Source organism: Atheta coriaria, unplaced genomic scaffold (assembly GCF_025399875.1).
Source record: "Atheta coriaria isolate IRGN ID8LTWV9N9 unplaced genomic scaffold, Caltech_Dcor_3.1 hic_scaffold_10_pilon, whole genome shotgun sequence".
NCBI classification, from domain to species: domain Eukaryota; kingdom Metazoa; phylum Arthropoda; class Insecta; order Coleoptera; family Staphylinidae; genus Dalotia; species Dalotia coriaria.
In genome coordinates this window covers 4,672,490-4,693,515 of record NW_027045452.1, presented here as the reverse complement: position 1 = coordinate 4,693,515, position 21,026 = coordinate 4,672,490, and the positions used below count along the sequence as shown (strand labels likewise).

Below are 21,026 nucleotides of genomic sequence, written 5' to 3'. Positions count from 1 at the left end.
ATACATGATAGATGCTGATAACTACAAATTTACGTCATTAACAAAATACCATCAAATGTTTCATTTCATTTTTATTCGCCCGCATGATAAATAAGCCTATTAGTTTTGCCATGTTCAAGCACTAAATGGAGATTATAGTTATGAATTGCAATAACTTTTTATGGTTCAAAAAGTTTTATTTGTTCTAATAATTCTGATCATTTATACAAATTTTTCGCTAGATAAAATCGATTTGTGATATATTCTCAATGTTTTAAAATAATATCAAACTAATTTTAGTAAACTAATTAGATCGAATGCACAACAAGATTTAACATGAAATATATTTTATTCCAACTATATATAATCTACTTTGATGTTAAAATTGTTATTATTCAGTCAGCATTTGTCAATTATCACAAAAATAGGTATTTGAATTCACATCTACATTGCAGAAAATCCAATTATAATTTATATGCATAACAATCTAATTAGTATGCTAAAATTAAATCATGTAATACACTAAATCAAAACTTCATAAGTACATAATCCTGAAATGATCACTATTAATGATACAGCACGTATTAAAATAATCCAAGTGAATTTACCCCAAATCTAAATTTATGTAGATTTGTACCTTTCAGATCAATAATATTTGCAAATGTTGTTTAAATGTAAAAGTAATCTTGGAAAAACAAAATTCGTAAACTTTATGACTCTTTTCTCATTTTCTCTTTCGCGCATCAAGAGAGTGAAAAACGAAAAAGAAAAAAAGGTTTCCAGCAAATGGGCTGTGACTAAATCGTTTTTCGTTGCAAACGTTCCTCTCCCTCGATATTTTCGACAAACAGTATCGTCCTGACCCGACCCGCTTTCCCCAAACCTCCGACTCAATAAGTGAGCGCACCCCTTGATTCCGGAAAGTTACGTGTCGGCCACGGCCACGACATTCCGGTGTTAGACGTAGGAAGGTATCCGGCTCTCGGGAAACGCGCATAAAATAAAACAAACTTTACGCAGAAAATGTGCAAAAATAAGAAAACAGCAAACAAATATAACAAGAAAGAAAACGTGTGAACCAAGAACAAATTTCGTCGACAGTAATTAGAATTTCTGAAAAGTTGAAACTTTTTGCGATGCTTGAAAGTTAATGACTTGCGCAAATTGATACAGAAAAAAATGTTTGTTCCGGCAAAATCAATTTAATGACCTGACTTCCGGTCGTCCCACTTTTTTCTGCTTACTAGATTTCCTACGCTTTTCCAAATGTTCGTTTTTCTAGGTTAAGTTTGTTTTTTACCGAATCAAAACATGATCCAGATGCCTAGCCAAAGTTTTTGCCTTTCAAACATCCTCACCAACCGGAAAGATGCCAAACTAACCGCATAATACATTTCGAGCATTTTTGATTTTATAAAATTTGTTTAGGTCGAAATTCTGCTGACTAAAACCAAATTATCTGCGTTTCGGCGGTCCGTTCGATTTTACTCCATTTGTCATCATCTCAAGAGAATAGCCCTCGGTTTTGTGTATAGTCCTCCTGGGCATGAACAACGGTCCACTCTATCTAGAGCTGTTCCACACCCGTTCGCTTGGTAATGTACACCACCACTACCGCCAAAAAAATGAATAGAACTCTTGGGACATGTTAACAGAGTGTCATAAACTACTTTAATTCACATTTTTGTATTTTTCAATTTAAAACTAGAACAAAGTCAAAATCTGGTAATAATTTCACGCGTTATTATTTTTCAGCTTTTAATGTAGCAAGCTTTTGCAGGGAAGCGCAAGAAAATTTCATAAATTCTCTTTACGAGTTTGCTTTCTGGAATGGTAACCCAAAAAAAGGAAAATTTACGATTCTCCTACGTGGCTCACTCTTTGCCTAGCGTTTCGGTTCGGTTCGGTTTTGTGACCTTTTATTAAATAATCATAAAACAACTTTTCGAAGAAAAAAAACACCACACCTTCTTTAGAAAATGCCATAGCAACGTATTGCATATATCACGTAAAAAAAAGTCTCCGACCAGCTTAGTCGAAGGAAGAAATGAAAAGAAAAGTAGGAAGGACATTTCCAAAATCTATTTGACCATAATGCCAGATTAGGATTACCGCTACATCTGAAAGATCTTTATTGATTGCACTGTCCATAAGGCGGATTGGAACCAGTCGTGAATCCATAGCTACCTGGCACCACATTCAATGACATAGACCTGCCGAACACAGCAGTCTCCCCACATGCAGACTCTCCCACAAACCAGTCATGCAGAACAGCTTCCTCGTATAATGCCACAGCACGCATATGACTGCACACCAAATTCAAAGGAGCACATCCGGGTTGACAACTACCACCATTAGCTTTAAAATTAACATCTCCCAGTTGCACAGCAGTTCCGGCTAAACCAGCGTTCGTCATCAGTGTAACCACAATCCTAGCATTACCCTTGGACAACTTTTTCGAGCTCATATTAAGCGGAATTAAAATAGATGTAAATGCTGGTCCAGCAGCGTCGAGACCAGTGATCACTTCAAAGGGCGTCAATGCCAGCGTATTGAGACGTCTACCAGCATTACCACAAGCATGTGCACCTAAACTATGACCCGTGCAATCGACCCTTCCAGTAAGCACGGATTCTTGATAGAGGTTAGAAATAAAGTCGCCAATGGTGTTTCCAGTAGGAACTACAGCTTTCGCCGCCGATAAATAATCCGGGGTGTTGGCAGCGCTCCAAATAACGAGGACCACATTGTAACAACCGGATGAGGTGGGCACTTGCTGGTAAGCGTCCACCGTTGATTGTAGGGGTTCGTTTAGTAGCGGATAAATAATACCCATCCAGCCATGGACAAGGAATACTGTGGTACAATCGGAATCGAAGGCGGCTAACCATGGAGATTGATTTTTGGCGTTGTATAATAACGAATTAACATTTGGATTCGTGAGATAAAAACGCACAGAGTCCGATGTAACGACAGGAGCAATAAATAAAAATAAAATGAACTTCATGATAAGGCAATTAACAATACACTGAACAATAATAACGCAACATTTAAATTATTATAGTATTGCAGACATAATATTTATATTGACTATATGTCTATATAAATATTACTGTACGTAAAATATTATTAAATATTACCGAAGTAATTATGGCGTTCGTAATTTTCATCGTAAAATACGTTTACGCGTTGTTGTATATTCGCATTATACAATTTCGAATAACGTTATTTCAGATCAAGTTTTAATTTGCACGGAAATCGCATTTTCCTGTTCTGATCCATTTAAAATTTATTTATTATTGTTCAGCGACAATGCGCATTAATGGATTTACAAACTCCAAAACTCACTCGAAAATTAAATTTCCATAAACAGAAATAATTCGTAATTTATTTCAATCCAACAAACACAAGCATAAATCATCTGCGATAATTATAACTTTGGTCGCAGCCCACAATTAACCCTTCAAAAAAGTTTTTTCTGTTAACAAAAACTCGATTTTTATTAGGAAAATTTATGCAAACTGATTAACTGCTTTTCGTTTTTTGAGGGGTTTGGTGTTAAGGGTGCGGTTCTGGTAAAGGGGCGCGTAGTAATTGGATTACACGCGTTCGTTTCAGTGAAGATTTCCGAACGTTCCGCGGGTTTGGACTGTGTGGTGTTATGGTGTTACAGAAGGGTTGGGCGGTTTTTGGCTGTGATGGTGGTCAGAAGGGATGCACGCCCGAGTTAGCAAATTAGCGCCGCGCGACCGTCACATCAAACATACAAATTGCCGCGGCGAGCGAAAAAGCGAGCAATAATTGCGAAATTGTTGAGCAAGCGAATATGCAAAGCATTCAAACGCGTGCGAGAAGAAACTTTTCAGCAATTACGGAATGTATAAATAATGCGGTGAAAAGTAAAATAATTTATACGCATTTTTTATCGTCAAGGGTAAAGTTAAGCAATGTGCGCATGCGCATCAACGTAAAACTTAGCAATATATAAAATATAAAATTAAATTTTAAATTCCTAATTTTTTTTATCACTTTGAATATACATTTTTTTTATCATGGAAACTCATAATCCTATATTATCTTAATTTAATTAAGTCATGTTTACAAAGAGATCATCAAATAAAGGTCGTCTTTCAGTGAAAATTCCTAGAATAACGACCTAATTTCGGTGATATTTAATTTACTCGAAAAACATCGAACTGAGATTCATTACTGCAGCGTGTGTAATTTCGAATTCCAATCAGTGCTTTGGACGCTCATCTAAAACGCTTTATCACCATTCAAGGGAAATCGTCTGTACTTCGCAGCACAGCAGCGTAAAATGTTTATTCAAGTCTTGAATAATTCTACCTAATTCACGTTCAATTACGCCTTTGTAGAAAAAATAAATATCAATAATTGATTTTAAAATTTAAGTACGAGTATGAATATTTTTATTACAGAATAGCAAAATACACAGGAAATAATACTTTATGTAAATATCCCATCAACGATGTAAAAACATGAGCTTCTACCCGTTTGTGCAAATTGCAGAGTATGTTTGCAATTGCACAAATTGTTGGAAACTTTGCGTGTGGGCAAATATCTCTCCGGCGCATCCACCAACTTCCGCTCTAACTAGTCAAACCACTATTTAATCTAAAATCAGCACTTAACCAATAAAAACTAATCTACTGAATTCTACCCAAGACACAAATCAATATAATTCCATGCAAATGAGTTATTTGTCGTGGCTACACTGCAATCAGTTCAAATACAATTTCAGATTTGGTGGAGGCGCCGGTCAACTAACCAAAACGTAGATTCGTACCCTTCGCATGCGTCTGACGTAATAAATCTACCTGCGGGCACATCGTTCGGCCGAAACTTTCGGGTCGTGCAACCTCAACACACAAGGAAACTCGTACAACTGGCGAAATTTAATGTCGGACAGACACGCGATCCCTTCACGATTTCTACAATTTCACCCACAAAACTAACATATAATATTGCTGCTTCTCAACATAATATTTATCCTTGAAAGGTTAGACGTTGGGAGTTCAAAAATATAATTATAATTATCTAGACGTACGTAAATATTTGAGATTTGTTAATATCAAATGTCTGTTTTATTATTATGATGGAAAAATAATGGAGACAAAGAGGCAATAAAGTTGGAATTTCGGTCAGTCATTTCAGATAACGCCTAGATCACCATCAAGCAGAAAAATGCAACACAGAAAAAACCGGAAAACCGGAAATCTTTATGCAAACGGAAGCAAAGATAAATGTAAATGCAAAATACATAAAACAAAAACAGAATAGCAATGTAAAGAATTGCATCAGCAAAATAAAACACTCGTAACATACAGGGCACTAAAGAAACCAATAAATTCTAGAGTTAATGCGATTATTTTTTGTGCTTTAGCAACAATATGCGGCGCACTTGTAATTTTAGTAGTAAAATACGATCGTAATTAATCTCCACTGTGAGATTCCAATTACGTTAATCACGATCCATTTGCAAGCCCATTTCCGCTGTGCCCACGCGTCGTCTTTGGGCATCGCGTAGCATCTGCGTCGACCACGCTTTCGCAAAATAATAACAAAGGAAATCAGACGTACAAAAGCTACAAACACAACGTAAATGTTTGATATCTAGTTGTACGGTTGCTGCAACTAGTATTACAAAGCATTACTAATGTTTGTACTTTGAGTTGCCTAGCTATAAATTAGCTTCTGCACAGTTGGTATATGCTTACAAGTTAAATGCCGTATACTTTTTAAGCGTACAAATTGAAGAAAGTTTCAAACTCGACGTGATGATTTTATCAGTTAATGCCTGTCACTTTCAGAGCTTTCGAAGCTTTCGACTTTGGAATTCAGTTTGGTACGACATTTGAACGCATGGTTATATAAGCGTAACGCCTCGTGGGGATGGTTGCCGGAGCAGGGATGCGACGCGCTGAATTTGCATATTTGCAGATCTATTTGCATAGCCGCCTCTAGACTAACATTTCAGCTACTGCATGTTTTATTATTTTATTATATCTGCGCTCGCGAATGGCTAAGCAGGGAATTGCATTCGATATTTTCGGCAGGCAACGGCAGTTTACGTTTTTTAAATTTTCAAATATAATTTAAGCGAATATATTTATTTAATATGCGTGAGTATATGACACCACAAAGCGCTTTGTGACGTGCGCGTCCGTAAATATTTGTATTTAATTACAAAACATATCAAATTAATTAAAATGCTGAATACAGAAATTCGGTTATCATTTAATCTCCTCACCGTGTGTCAGATCTTTTATCAGTATGCACACACACGTTTAGATAAATTCTGTAAAATAAATTTATTTTTTTCATCTTATTTAATCCACGCTCACCTGTATTTTCCTTTGTGGTAGAAATAAATTTTAACCAAGAGAAAAAAATTTCAATTAAAAAACAAGACCACCGTTTGTGACATTTTAAAATTATGTTTTGCAAGTAAATAAGCCTCAGGGCTGCTACAAGTTTCCATTAAATATTCACATTGTTTTCTGCTATTTCACATTTTGCATTTCCGTTGCGCAGTTTAATTTAGAAATTCAATGGCAAAATATATCGATAGCGCAAAATTGACATTCACGGCTGCCGCCATTTGTTCAGCGCTCGGTGGGTGGCATACCTTCGAGCTAGCAGTCGCCGACAGGTGAAACGATAATATTATAACAGACTGGACAAAAGATTCAATAAACGATACCAGCTTAAATAAACGTTTGCCATTTATCATTTCAAATATTGCATTTCCACATTTCAATACGACGTTAAAATGATTTCGTTGTACGCTGTAGGTCGGTCGTATATAATCAAGTAAATTAATTCTTCTGGAAATTACCTTAGGCGACCTTCTGGTTTTATGAAAAATACTTCAGTGCTTACCTGGAACAAAAACAAACAAAATATTAGCATGAAATATTCCATATGCATAAATAAAAAATAAAACTTAAAGCAATGCATACGCTCACAGTGTGATACGATTTCTCTGAAAACTTGGCAAATAGAAAATTGCACGAGGATATGTGTAATGAAGCAGCAACGCCGACAAAGCGTTGGCGTTGTGTTACTTCCATTTCCTAGACTTTGTAACGACTTTTTCGACTTTTTTCACCCTCACACACGATACTCGTTTTATGCGCGGCCATTTTTTACTCTTTGTGTGTCCTTTCTACCATCGCAGACGCAATCATTGTACTTGCTGCTAGCTGCACAACGCCCTTCAGCTTCGCCGTGCTTTTATTCGCAAAGTTTTTGGTCGTTTTGGATACGAGTAATAATGGTGGAGGCGCCGGTGACGGCGGGTATGAACGCACATTTACGTTACTGACATTACATTATACGGAATATAACGTTTCTCAGATGCATTACATGCATTACCTCTACAAGATGGCGGCCGAGATAAGAATACCGGGGCGTGGCGTGCGAAATAAATTGACGAGAGTGCACGAAATAAAAAAAACAAGCCTGAATTCAGGTCACATCAACGTGTCAGAGTGGATAACAATCGCTTTTAGAAGAAAATAAACATAATCCAATATGGCGTCCGAAGAAACAAACATCAGATGGTGATGTGTGAGTGTAGATGTGTTGTATTTATAGATTGAAACAGGCCCAATGCGGCATATTGAATTCTATTCGGTTCTCTTTGGCTTTTCGTACGTTCGATAACGGATCGCGAGCAGGCTAACGAACGCTAAGGAGATTTGAACATTATGTCTTTTATATTTTCCTCCCCTATGTTCTTTTTAAGCATGCGACGGCAGCGCGTGCTTTTACTCCCGCTTCCATTTCGCTCGCCGCCTAATCTAATGCATCCGCCTCTCGCGTGTAAGTACAATCTGTTTTACTTTGTATTTTACGAGTGCGAGTGCTCGGCAAATCCCTCTAGAGAGTCTGTAAAGTTACTTAAAGTTGGCTACTTGCAGTGCTAGATACAAAGATTGCTAGTTTTCGCCGCTCGAGATTGTCTAATAATAATAATAATAATAAAAATTATTGTACAATCACTATAAAACAAACAATTAAGTAACTTTTAATTAAATTTATTTGTTTGTATTTGAAAGTTTTCTTAACTTTTAATTTAATTAAATATTCCGTTGAGTGTGTTTATCGTATGCAACCCAATTTGCAAATTGAACACAACCTCAAACAAAGTAAACTAAAAAGTCGGCTGGGCGATAAAATTTGCATTTGCGTTACGTTTGTGGAATGAAAGCAATTACGAAAATTATGCTGTAGTAGTTGTTATTGGATTGCGAAATATTTTCAAGCGGTGCACATAAATTATATTGCCATATTTTCGCGAAATTTATTGCACAAACGAAGCTCCAACATTACTGAAATGTTCGCCGAGCATGAACTCTGAACTTCGCAAACGCTGCAGCAGGAGGTACGTTACATATATTTAGCATTGTCTTGAATATTATATTGAAAGTTCCAACTTTGCAACCGCGGAAATTCGCAAATCCCGCGACGCCGATTTGCGGCAAACGGAAAACGCGCGCCGATGGGAACTTCAAACTTCAAACCGCAGCAAGCGAGTTAGCGCTAAGAGTATAATACGAGCTTGTGTAAAGGAATTCGGAAATTTGCTTCATTTTTCGGCTGTTTATAAATGCCACATGTTTGCGATATTAAATTCTCCACAAACAGTTCAAAAATGAAATGAAAAAAACATGCCCCTGACCCAAATCAAGTTTTAATTATTTGTACTTTTCAGCTGTTCAGCCAATTCATAAGACTTTAATACCAATTAACACGGCCCACTTTTTGCTGGCATCCTTCGTCTCGGATTAATTATGTTCAAGACACAATAGCGCTGATTAATCTCGAAGTCGTCCTTGTCTCATGCTTGATCTACTTTTATTTACCTTTATTTCAGCAAAAAAATATATTTTGAATAAATATTATCTGTTTGTTCAAGTGTAAATTAAAAGCATTAAATATTTGAAATTCTTAATCCTCTTGAGGGAGCGAAATGCGTTGTGAGTTTCGTAATTCTTGAAAACTTGTTGGTTGGAAACTAATTTCAAGAGTCGAGAGGCAAGATTAAAAGAACTTGGCTTAAGATTTAATCAGGGAACAATCTCATCGTTTATGTAAACATAATAAACATATTTTTGCGCAAGTAGGTACTCGTCGAAAAGTTAATTTTAAATGTTTGAAATAAAGAAAAACATGAATTCCAAATACACTATTTTCTGCTATATAATCATTATTAAATTATCCTTTGACCTGTTGACTATACCTAATAATTTAATATCAGTACGTACAAACAAGCGCAACAAAAAAAAAAGCTTAATAACATTAACTGAACTAACTAAACTACTCAAGTTCAACTCATGACGAACAAAAGTTTCGATGAGTTTCGAGTGTTTCGACACAAAGAAAATCGTATCGTATCATTATTTGTCCTAATAAATACACACTGATAAATAAAGTAAGAAATATAAATTGACGCAAGTCAATAACTCAACTGTAGGAGTTAACCAGAACATGTTCACACATTTTATGTACACAATACAATCATACTGAAAATAAGTCTATTGTGCGTTGTTTGTTTTCCATCCTGTTTGTAAGTAAACGTAATACATTCCAATTAGGTCTTTATCGCTCCGCATGTGGTGTGCTACCTTCTAATTTAGCTTTAATACCGGCTTAGATTCACGACCGTCCGCATCGAGTTAAATCTTTCAGGCTTCATCGCGTTCGCACAGGTTTATTCCATTTATCACGCTGGCAATCAACAACTCCATCAAGCAATCGACTTAATCAATCGGTAAACTATTTCTGGTATTTATTGAGTAAGCATTAATGAGTTACTAATGGATATTTTCAGGTGTTCGGTAATTGTACCTAAACTCAAACATTGGATTTGAATGTAGAAGAGAATTATTAAATTAGTAAAGCAAATCGTTTAAAACTTATTGCATTATAGTGTTTAAAAACTTAATTTAATAGTTTTCAAGAAAATAAAAATTAAATTACCTAAGTATAACATATGTTTAGTGTTCGGTTTTGTATCTACGGCAAAAGTTATTAAATGAGCCGCTTATTTTGAAAGTGGCCTAACTCCATTTATCTTCAAATCGAGATATTGAAAGTTTTGCGTTTCAATGAAATTAAAAATATACGTATAAGATACAAAGGTGTCATACTGCTTAAGCGTATCTTAGGATGTTAAATTTACTGTTCCTGTTAAAGTAGTGGCAATTATTAAGTAAATAACGTGCGTTTCCTTATCAAGAATGGAGTTGGGCCACTTTCAAAATTAACAGCCATATTCATTATAAAATTTGAAGATGCCCAAGTCCATTCAACATAATTTAAGATGTTTCAAATTGAAGAAAAAAAACGTCTTCGTTTCACAGGCAGCTTCGTGAAGTAATACATTTTGTTTGTTAAAATCTGCCAAACCCCAAAACTTCTCAAAAATATTCTTTCTTTCTTCTTCATTATAATTTTTTGTGCACGCATTCCGACAACCACAATCTTTGGTTCGAAATTTTTTTCATGAACAATACTTCCGGTTTAACTGCAATATCTTTTTCCTGAATTCCGTTTTATCTTTCGCACTTTTTGGATATATGGTGCATCAATCTTTTCTCCATTGTTATTTGAATCTTCATCCTCTGACGAGGAATATTATTTTATAACTCTTTTTCTTAATCGCTTTTTTTAAATTATTAATTACTATTTCTTTTTCACTATCTGAACTAGGTGGTCTTCTTCGGTTCTTCCTCATGCTTGCAATAATTTCTATAATTTAATATTGAATTTTAAGTTTTATATTAATTAAACGTACAGGTTAATTAACTAACGCAATTGTCCCAAAAATGAGGTGGACTTGTAAATACTAATTAATTGAAATTACCATCATCGCTGCTTTCCGACATTATTAATAGTAAATACCTTGATGTAACTATAAATGGAGTTAGGCCACTTTCAAACCACACGGGTCAGTTATTCAATTAATTCGGAAAACCTATGTGTAAAAAATGTACCGTATTTTCTCTGAATATAAGCAATCTGAAGTGCGTCACTGATAAATAACATGAAGTTGTACATGTAACCATGGTAACCGGCAAAAAATTGAAAAACGGAGTTAGGTCACTTTCAAAATAAGCGGCTCAAATATTCATTGTGACACGACTTGATGTTCACCCTCGTTCGTTCATTCTTCATGTTATCATGTTAAGCTTAATTAACGCAGTGTCTTTTCAAATATTCATAGCCATCATATATCGATGGAGTAATATTCATTTACTACTAGTTAGTTCAATCAAATTTAATTAATTTGCAGTGGACAAAAATGAAAACACAAAAACGCGAAAACACAAAAACTTCATGCAGCAATTAAAATAGAAAATGTTGCGCAAAACTTTTTTTTCATTGACTGTTGCAAATTAAATTCCACTCTAGCGTATGGCTGCGATGGAAAATTGAAAATTTAAAATTGAGTTTAGGGAATTTTCCAATCGCATGCAATTTGTTGCCACACAGGCGCCCTTCTATGCGGTTATTCACTAGTGGCCAGAACGTCCAGTTTTAATGAATTTGTAAACGTCCCAATCTATTCTATGCGTTCGTAGTCACAACGAACAAATTGCCTGTGGGTCTAATAATTCGATTCGCAAACGTGTTATAGGTTTGGTTTACAGCACTAATTGAGAAAATGTTTCCTAGGAATAAAATATTAATACAAACCATACTCAAAAACCCATTTCTGCAAATATTTTATTCATTATCCAAACGAATAAAAACATTTATTTTACTTCAATTAAAAATAGAATAAAACATTTTTAGTAGAGGTAGGGGTGAGAAAGAATGTTGCATGTACATCTGAGGAAAACCTAATCACGCAATGAAAAGTAACGCAATAAAACCCATTCCAGCAGGAATAAAATACGAAAAAGTTGCAAAAGAAAACATCCAATTAAGAATTAATTATCGTAGATTCATTACGCGTCGCCGCATGTCAAAAATAATTCAATATTGATTGATAACGTAATAATCGCGGCGTTCGACTCGCCGCCCCGCAGTAATTAATTGCACACGTGCGCATAGCGCTGCATTAAATTTCCAATTATTTGTTCGTAACTAATTATTCATTATGATTACATTCAATTACACGCATGGTTTGTTAAAAATATAATTGGAGCATGCACCAAAAACACGCAATCAACGAAATAGTAAAAAAGAAAGATACATTGAAATGTAGTTACAATTAAAGTTAAAAAAAATTTATCCGAAAAGAAAATACTGTTTATAAAACGTAGAAAAGTAGGTGTACTTTGGAAGCGGCTAAAAAAACCTTTTAAACAACGTTAATGCATGACATTTTTACGCTGTGATAAACTTTACTTTGCGGATTTGCAGCAGTGCAATTGCAGCCAACGCAAATGCCATACTTAATCCTACAAGAATAATCTTTGGGGAATACTTTTAAAAGTTTAACATGCCAACAGAAACCAAACAGAAAGGAAACTAGATTTAAAGTGACATAGTTTTACTTAATAAGAATTTTTGATTCGCACAAAAATGCTATTAAAAAGACAAAAATATTTTATACACTCATTTTAATTTTTAGCTCCATACGCATGTTGTATTCTATATTTGCAAACATGTGGTTAATATTCCGCAGGAAATGCGCGTTCAGTCAGCGGAAGGATCGCGCACGGGGACGGAGATGGCGGCCGTGATGAGGTCGCGTTTCGGCCCGCGTTTCGCAACAGAGTGGTCGTTAGGCCGACCGCAGGAAGTTGCGAAAATTGCGAATTCATTACCTCCGCAGCTATAAATACCTTCCAACAATATCAGCTACTTCGTGGCCCAGCGCCTCCACCATTATAAATTTACTCAAGTGCAAAACTAACCGAAAGTACCTATACACAAACTCAATTAAATAAAACACATACACTATTTTTAATACTCATTTTGTGTCTCTGCACATTAAAAGAAACTAAAAAACATGGCGCTCGCAAGTACTCTACAGTTGCACAATGAAATCGATTTGAATTTTAATGGCTCAGGACTCGCAGGACTCGCGTTATCCTCGCTTTGCAATCTGCGAATGCTGCAAGTCTATAAATTAAACTTCCATTACTATCTTGGTCGTTTCTAGCGTCCCAACAGTTTAAAACTATCATTTTGTATTTTATTAGTGACATCTACCCCCTAGAAATTTACAAGCAACGCCATCTACATACATTATAATGGATTCAAAGAATTTTTGAAACAATCAATTGAGTGTTTAAAGAATAAACAAGGGTTTGGCATGCGGCCGTCAAGATTTATTCAAGCTGTAAATCCATTGAATAAATTTTGTGTTTCGAAGCATCTTGAGGACATAGAATGATGAGACGTCACAGCAAGAAAAGATAGTTTTATATAACTTCGTGACTTGGAAATTTTATAGCCATTTGCGTATCGAAGCGACATTTGAAGTGGGTAATGCGTTTGTGGTTGTTCATAAATCTAAAAATATAGTTTACAGATCCTATTTTACTCCAAATATCATTTCTTCATTTTTCTTTCCAACAATTTCTTTCCAATTTCCACTTTGGGTTTCCGCATTAATGTCGTCACAATTCCGCTTCCGTATTCTTTCAGGCATGATTAATGACAAAATCGATGCGGCGCAATTTACCACAAAACGATTTTTTTCGCGCTACTAATTTACAGCATCAAAGAAAAAGCTCTCAACGAACTTGAATAATTGAATAAAAAAGAATTCAACTGTAAAATAACAATTTCTGATGCAAAATACAAGCAAAAATCAGGTTAGTAACCATAACGGACAGTGATTGATAGTAGGCAACACACGCAACACATCAGCCGTAAAAACAAATAAACACAAGAGTCGATTAACTTGATTAATATTCCAAGGCACAACATGCATGCCATTTCATTTAGTAGATTATCTTATCTTATCCCCTATCTAATATTCAAATACATCTAGGACGTTCTACATGCTAGGCTGTTTGATTATTCAGAAAGCTTTGACTGAAAAGACGCAGTTTCCAATTCGCGACTTGGGATTCATTTCCATTCGTTTCGCTTCAGTATTGTTTCAAGTTTTGTTGCGAGTTTTCAGCCTGGTTGCTCTCGAAAGCCTTCTATCTAGGCCATCGGTGGTGGTTTTCTCGGATAAATCATTAATTACACGGGTGACACTTGAAATCTGCGCAATTTACCAGAGAGTCTCCCTCGGCAAGAACAAGTTTCAGTGGGTGTGTACGAGTGTATATAGTTTCGACTAGTAATAAAGCAAATACATTAATTATTGTGACAGAATGAATAAATAATTAATTTCGATGCTAAGTGCAAACAGTACCCTTGCGAAAACTTGAAAATGTTTCGTTTTTTTTATCTCCCATTCGATTATTCATGTTTGAAACTCTGATAGCGTCAGATAGCGCGGTTGATTTATTGGCTGGACTTTGCACTCACCGCCAAATTCTGAGTTTCATCCCTTCAGAAGGCCACAGTTTTAGTTCGTGCAACGGCAACGTCCAAGTAATTTATAACTTGGAAAGTGCTTGAATTGTCTATGTAACTTTGATGGTCGTTTTAAAGTTATAAACTAGACAATTATTAAATTTAATAATTTTGGTAATTAAATTAAATCCTATAAACGTGTTTGTTCACAGTTGGAAAATCGATAAGCAGTGATATCGCCGTGATTAAACCCTTGTGGCATTAAATTGACAGCTGTCATAAATACCAAGCATAACATAACCAAACACAAAAGACGTAAAACATTTATTGAGACATTAGATTGTTGCAGCACTGAGATTTTGCAACTTTTCGCAAACATTGTCACCGTTTATGTGTATTGTGTGTTGCCTAGCGTCGCGCACACAATAAGTTTAATAACATTTACTTCGTATACGACTAGTCGTATAATAAGTTATATCAACCCATCAAATTTTAGGTAATACATTAGATCGTAAAAGAGAATATTTAGAAAAATTACGTTTATATTATATATGTGTCTGTGGATAGATTCTTTGTTCTGCAAAATGGCGACGGTCCCCATCGACGGATAAACCCGTAATGACACTCGTGCGCGTACTCAACTCGATCTCGACAATTTGCCTGCGGGTAGACATCAACCACCTGCACATACACAGGGCGCAAAAGGGCGTAAGGTGGACGGACGCCATTTTGTGACGTTCATCCTCACCACGCGCAACGCTCACGCCAGTAAAACTGATCCGTGAATCTGAAGCACCATTCAAATCCCGAACAGGTCAAAATTCATGAATTCTCCTCGAGAGGATTTACAGCGCAGAGAGCACAGCACAGTGCACAACCCATAATCGTTCAGGGATGTTTATCTTGCTCTTTGTCTCACACATCTTCGCCATCTTTATTATTTTTAATGGTGTAAATCTTTTTTATTCTTTTTATTCAGTTCTTCGCGTGAAGAATCCGCGTTGATTTTCATCCCTACGTTATCCCTGTATGGATTAACATTAACATTTGCATTCAAGTCGAGTCGCTCGTTTAGATGGCGCTACGGCTCCGCTTTTAATTATGATTCGAAATCGTTATTTTTCACGCATGGAATCAAATGGCAGAGCGGTGTAAAGTGTTGGCAATGCCAAGGGAGGAAAAATACTAAAAAATTAAAAGGAAATTTAATGATCACAAAAACGACAAGGGCCGTGCTTGACTACCGAGGATAAAGATAACAACGGGGATAATATATTCGGCGTGGTGCGTTGGCAGATATTTAATGTTTAATCAATCATTAAATGACACTTTTGGTACAACGCCATGGAACATTTTATCTTTATCATAAAATATTTATATTACAGGGTGAGTTAAACGTTCTAATTAATTATTAATTAATAATATTAAATAATATTAAATAAATAATATTAATACCCGAATAAATCTCTTTCTTAAATTCTTAATATCACCCCTATAAGTATTATACTATAACCTCAATTTTATACCTTCTAATTTTTATTTTTACAACAAAAAGTAGCCTATGTCCTATTCCAAGGCCTAAACTATCCCTAAACCAAAATTCATTAAAATTTGTTGATTAGTATAGCAGTGAAAAGGAAACGTACACAGTGCATATTTAAATTCGCAATTTAACATGTGCACAAGTGCATGGTTGTCGTCCAAGTTTCAAACAATCAAAATAATACCTATCTATTAAATATTATATCAGGTTATAAAATATAAAGTCGTTCATGACCATTTAGAACGTCATCACCTAATTAAAATATAATTAACTTGCATCCATATAAACAGCAACATTACGCAAATGAGCTCATAATTCTCTCATAATGGAATAACGAAATATGCGCATACAACAAAAGACATAAATTTGAATAAATACAAAAAAAGAAATTTAAAATACCTAAACAAAAATTACACCCTTGGACTTTTTTGTTTTATATTCTGTACCTACTGCTTCGTGTGCATGTGAATAGATAAGTGTGTGTGGTAAACGAATTTATGCGTACACATACTCAGTATACATCATCTGGGATGCGCGCAGAACACGAAATTTCAATTTAATCCCTTCCTGGTCGACCAGCCCTCGACGCACCCTCAAAACCAACGCTGCTTTTACGCATCATGTTTATTTATTCATTCATTACTAAAAAATAAAATAAAATAAGTTTAAAACGTACAAAAGAGATGCGAATTCCGCATTGTAGTTAAAAGGGAATAAATGCATAATCACCACCATCGTGTTCTGTTTGCATTTTTTTTTTCATAAACCAATACCTTTTGAATATTCCACCGCATTTTTTGCTGCCTGGGCTGGGCAAACATAAATGTAGCTAGAATTGCGACAAATCCCCCGGATTTGTCTGCATTTCACTCGCGGCAAAACTCGGATTCATCGGTTTTATCAACAACATCAATATCAACATCATCAACCATTCCGTCACAAAACGGACAAATTATTCCAGCCATTTGAATATAAATTAATGTGTACTCTGCGCAGGAAGCAAAAATGTACAATATGTCCGAATGAAAGAATTAATAATAAATTAATTTCCATCAAAATGAAACAATGCACTCGTGTTGCACGCATCTCAACAGCATTTACTTTCAATATAATTAATGATTATAAAAAAAGAATGTCTCCTTCATTAGCACTTATTTAATTTATCAATTTGTGCATTGTAAACGTGCCGTGCTTCGTTTACTTTGCGTCCGCGTCTCTCACTTGACGTTTTTATTCCGGCTGACGTCGAGTGCAATTATTAATGCGTTTTTTCTTTTCTGTTTTGCACTTGGAATTTTAACGTACCAGCGCGCGTCGCTGTTTTCTCAGCGTGGCAATTTAAATTGCACGTCAACGTTCGAAATTTATTTAAACGCCCGGCTCCGATAACACGTACTAGTGGTATTATTCTACGATAATTGTCGTCGCGGCACGTAGGAAACGCTCAAAAGTATCCAATATACCCAGAGCGAAAACATTATTTTAATCATTTTAACTCGTGAAAATCTTTTTTACAGTATTATAACACCGTTTATTATACCAAAAACATGAAGAAAATGTAAGCCCTTTTTATACAAACATGTTACGTGCGCGTTATTCTCATGTCCTCGTTATTTTTTAAGCAAAATTCAACAATATTTAAATCCACTGGTCTCAACTCATCTCCAACAAAAATACCACGTAGGATAAAGCAAATGATAACTTTTTCGTTGTTAATTTACCTATACTGAGCATATTTTTATAACGTGAAATATTTTTTGCTTGTTTGTAAACATTTACAGTGAATATTTACATGAAAAATGAGAAAAATAATTTTAAAAAGGTCATATATAAATATCCTACCATAAAAATAACGCTAAATAAAGACAATTTAATTAATTCTCGTTAAAATCATAATTTAATTAACCTGTATTTATTTATAAAACATTCCTTGCATAATTTAATTTTTGCGATTTGATTTATGAAAATTCTTCACCAGAGAAATCACGGAAAACACGAAAACCCTTAGAACCTTAGAAATCAGTTTAATCCTCCGCTCGACTTTCGACGCAGGTTATAAGTGGATAAAACGACATACAGCGCTGTTCGGCGATGATACAAAGTGCATTCAACAAGTAAAATCGAAACTTCAACTTCACCTGCCATCCCATCCCATCCGACAACTGGTATAATCTGCTTATTTTCAGGAAGTGGACGCAACAAGCACGAAGACGCAACAAATAACAAGGAAAATATACAAAGCACAAGTGTTACAAGTGCAATTGTGACCGATAGAAAATGTTTTCGAATCCAATACGTATGTTGGTAACACGTGTAATAGAAATGACTTGACATATGACTCAATAAAGCCGTGCCAAGTACGCGCAATGTTGTTTGACGAGCCAATTGTGTACTGATGCGTCTTGATCTAATCATGATTGTTTAAATTTGCACTTTTAAAGTTACAAAAGAAAAAAATTGAAGCAAATAAATAGCAAAATAGTAAGAGGCTCCATCTTGTGGTTATGGATGCATAAAGATACGCTTTTTAAAACGCAAGAACTACTAAATCGAATTTTTAATTTTTTAATTTGTTAGATTATTAGCCCATTTACAAATTAGTGAAATATCTAATATTTATTTATATACAGATGAAACAAAGTCGAGTTAGTAACAGCAATTATAACTCAAGACCGGATGGACAGTTTTTGAGAATCTATGATTTGTTCAATTCGGCTCCGTCCCGTATAACGCAATAATCCTTAAAATGTCAAAAATTATAATTTAACGGACATTAAATCGATAATATAAAAATGAATCTCAAAACCTGTTGGTAAGCGCATAACTCAACAACGCCTAAACCAATTGGGCCAATTCTTTTTTAAATGTTCGTTAAAGTCCAAGGATGGTTTTAACAGCGAGAAAAATTCGAATAATTACCGGGAAACCCTAAAGACAGCCCTTTTCTATAAGATAAAAGTTGACATTGAGTTTCAATCATAATTATAGTTAAATAGTTGAATCCGAGATGGCGCGCTGAAGTGCATTGTTAGCAATTCTTTATATAATTAATTTCTTAAAAATATAATTGCGAATCTTATTGATAGAATTGACACCTACTACTCGTATGTCTAGAACAAGAGAGTAAAAACGAATTACATTTTTATTAAACTCTACCGGAACGAAGTCGCGGGCAAAAGCTAGTAATTGATAAAATTTGGTATAAAAATTCAATAATAGTTACCGTGAAATAATTCAATTCGAGATGGCGCAAAAGTGCATTATTATCATTATTAAAAATTAAATTATTATTTAAAATTCCGTCTTGTACAAGGAAGTAAAAATAAATTACATTTTTACTAAAACTATGGGATAAAAGCTGGTTATTGTTAAAATGATTTAAATTGGAGTATGTATTTTATCTTTCCAAGAAACTGTATTAAATTCAGTTAATATAATTAATTCAACACGACATTTCTTGATAAGAGAGTCCCCAGTTCGCCGTGTCAACTAGTTTAGTTAAATTTTACACATTAACAGTGTATAATTTTGGCGACTATTTATAGCCAGCGCAATGGAAAATATTGACTCAACTTATCGCGTTTTTCTCGCTGGCTCTCTCGCGCGTTCAGCATTTACCGATCGCATATCGCGCCATGAATGAAACTCACGCCGGCCGTCGATCATCGAATTTATCGCTCGCTAATGACCTCATCAATTCATCCGCAATGGCCATTATAATAAATCACACAGGTCTGCAGGTTTTATGATAAATAAATGGCGTCGATTTGTGATACATGATTCAATCGCATATGAATAATACTATAATATACGCGCACGCGTACTGGTGAATCGATACAAATTTGCGTGTCGAGCGTGGATTTGCGTTATCTAAGCCAGGAACGCCGATAGGACAATGTTCGACGTTCTACAATCTACATCCAACAAACGTTGTTCAATGCACGCATAATTAAACACTCACACACATACATCCACACACACAGGGTGTTCGCAATGCATAGAAATTGAAGATTTCATCAAGAATCATCATGTAAACACACTGTATATGTATAAACGCGAGCAATAACCAATTGTTGTTGTTGTTGTTACTACAGTCATGTTGTCGCGCCTAACCAAACATGTCAGACACGGGATTCGTGCACATTAGATATACGCGATGACGTCATGAGGTTAGGTTAAGTTCACACCTTCATTTCATTGATTTTACTATACAAACGTCGAGGTTTTAAATTAGTGGTTACTATAAGCGTTTAAACACAAACACACCGAATTTATTCGGGTAGTGCTGGTATAAATATTGTGCGTTATCGGTGCGTGATAATAAATGACGGCATAAATTAGTCGCGGCGTTCGTTTTGTTTAATTATAGTACTGTACACAATCGTTCGCACACACATTCTCCGGATAGAGACACATGGTCACATGGACACAAGTGTAACTAAACAAAATGGCGTCTGGTGTCTGCTATTTACATAAATTGTGGTTTTATTAACAAAAATCGAATGTACTTTGTTCTACAACACTAAATAGAACAAAATTCCACTACTTTCACATTGGATCATAAATATTCAAGTGATATTAATTAAATAATCATTGATTAGGCGTAAAATTACATAATTAATGTTTTTTTGTCATCAACTTAAAATAACGTTAAATTATTACAAAATTATCTAATTTTATTTAAATAAAAGTGTTAAAAACTCACTAAAACCTTTTTTCTTTAATTTTTCGAAAACCGGAAAGCCGTAAAATTAATATTCGTATAGTATAAAAATCAAAATCTTAACCGCCGTGGACAATTCTTATGCATAAACACGATACTAAATTTAAAATAGCAACACAGGTCATCAAATCTAATTATAATTAAAGTAGGCGAAATTACACCTGCATAAAACGCACATGTTCCACTAATTTCATCAAAAACATTAAACCATGTAAAAAAATGCCGAAAATATGCATAATAATCGTGTTATTTTGTAAAATAATTCTGTATATGTACGAAATTTGCATTAATATGCAAATGTGTTGCGACAACTTACTTAAT

General features: G+C 34.9%; 2 protein-coding genes and 1 long non-coding RNA gene across 6 annotated transcripts in view; 1 reads left to right on the top strand and 2 right to left on the bottom strand.

Moving 5' to 3' along the window:
* Tomosyn (syntaxin-binding protein tomosyn) overlaps nt 1–21,026 on the bottom strand; it is a 62,945-nt gene that overhangs the window by 40,133 nt on the left and 1,786 nt on the right. The window lies entirely within an intron of this gene.
* On the bottom strand, nt 1,125–2,993 carry LOC135800662 (phospholipase A1 1-like). The gene has a single exon (XM_065313962.1). It carries the CDS (start codon nt 2,984–2,986, stop codon nt 2,111–2,113), a length of 876 nt encoding a protein of 291 aa, XP_065170034.1. The 5' UTR covers nt 2,987–2,993; the 3' UTR covers nt 1,125–2,110.
* LOC135800974 (uncharacterized) lies at nt 17,269–17,860 on the top strand. The gene is made up of 2 exons (XR_010550263.1): nt 17,269–17,540; nt 17,605–17,860. It is a non-coding gene; the product is annotated as an uncharacterized lncRNA (long non-coding RNA).

Coding starts and splice junctions, on each gene's coding strand:
- LOC135800662 (XM_065313962.1), bottom strand. CDS start 2,986: ATGAAGTTCATTTTATTTTTATTTATTGCTCCTGTCGTTACATCGGAC.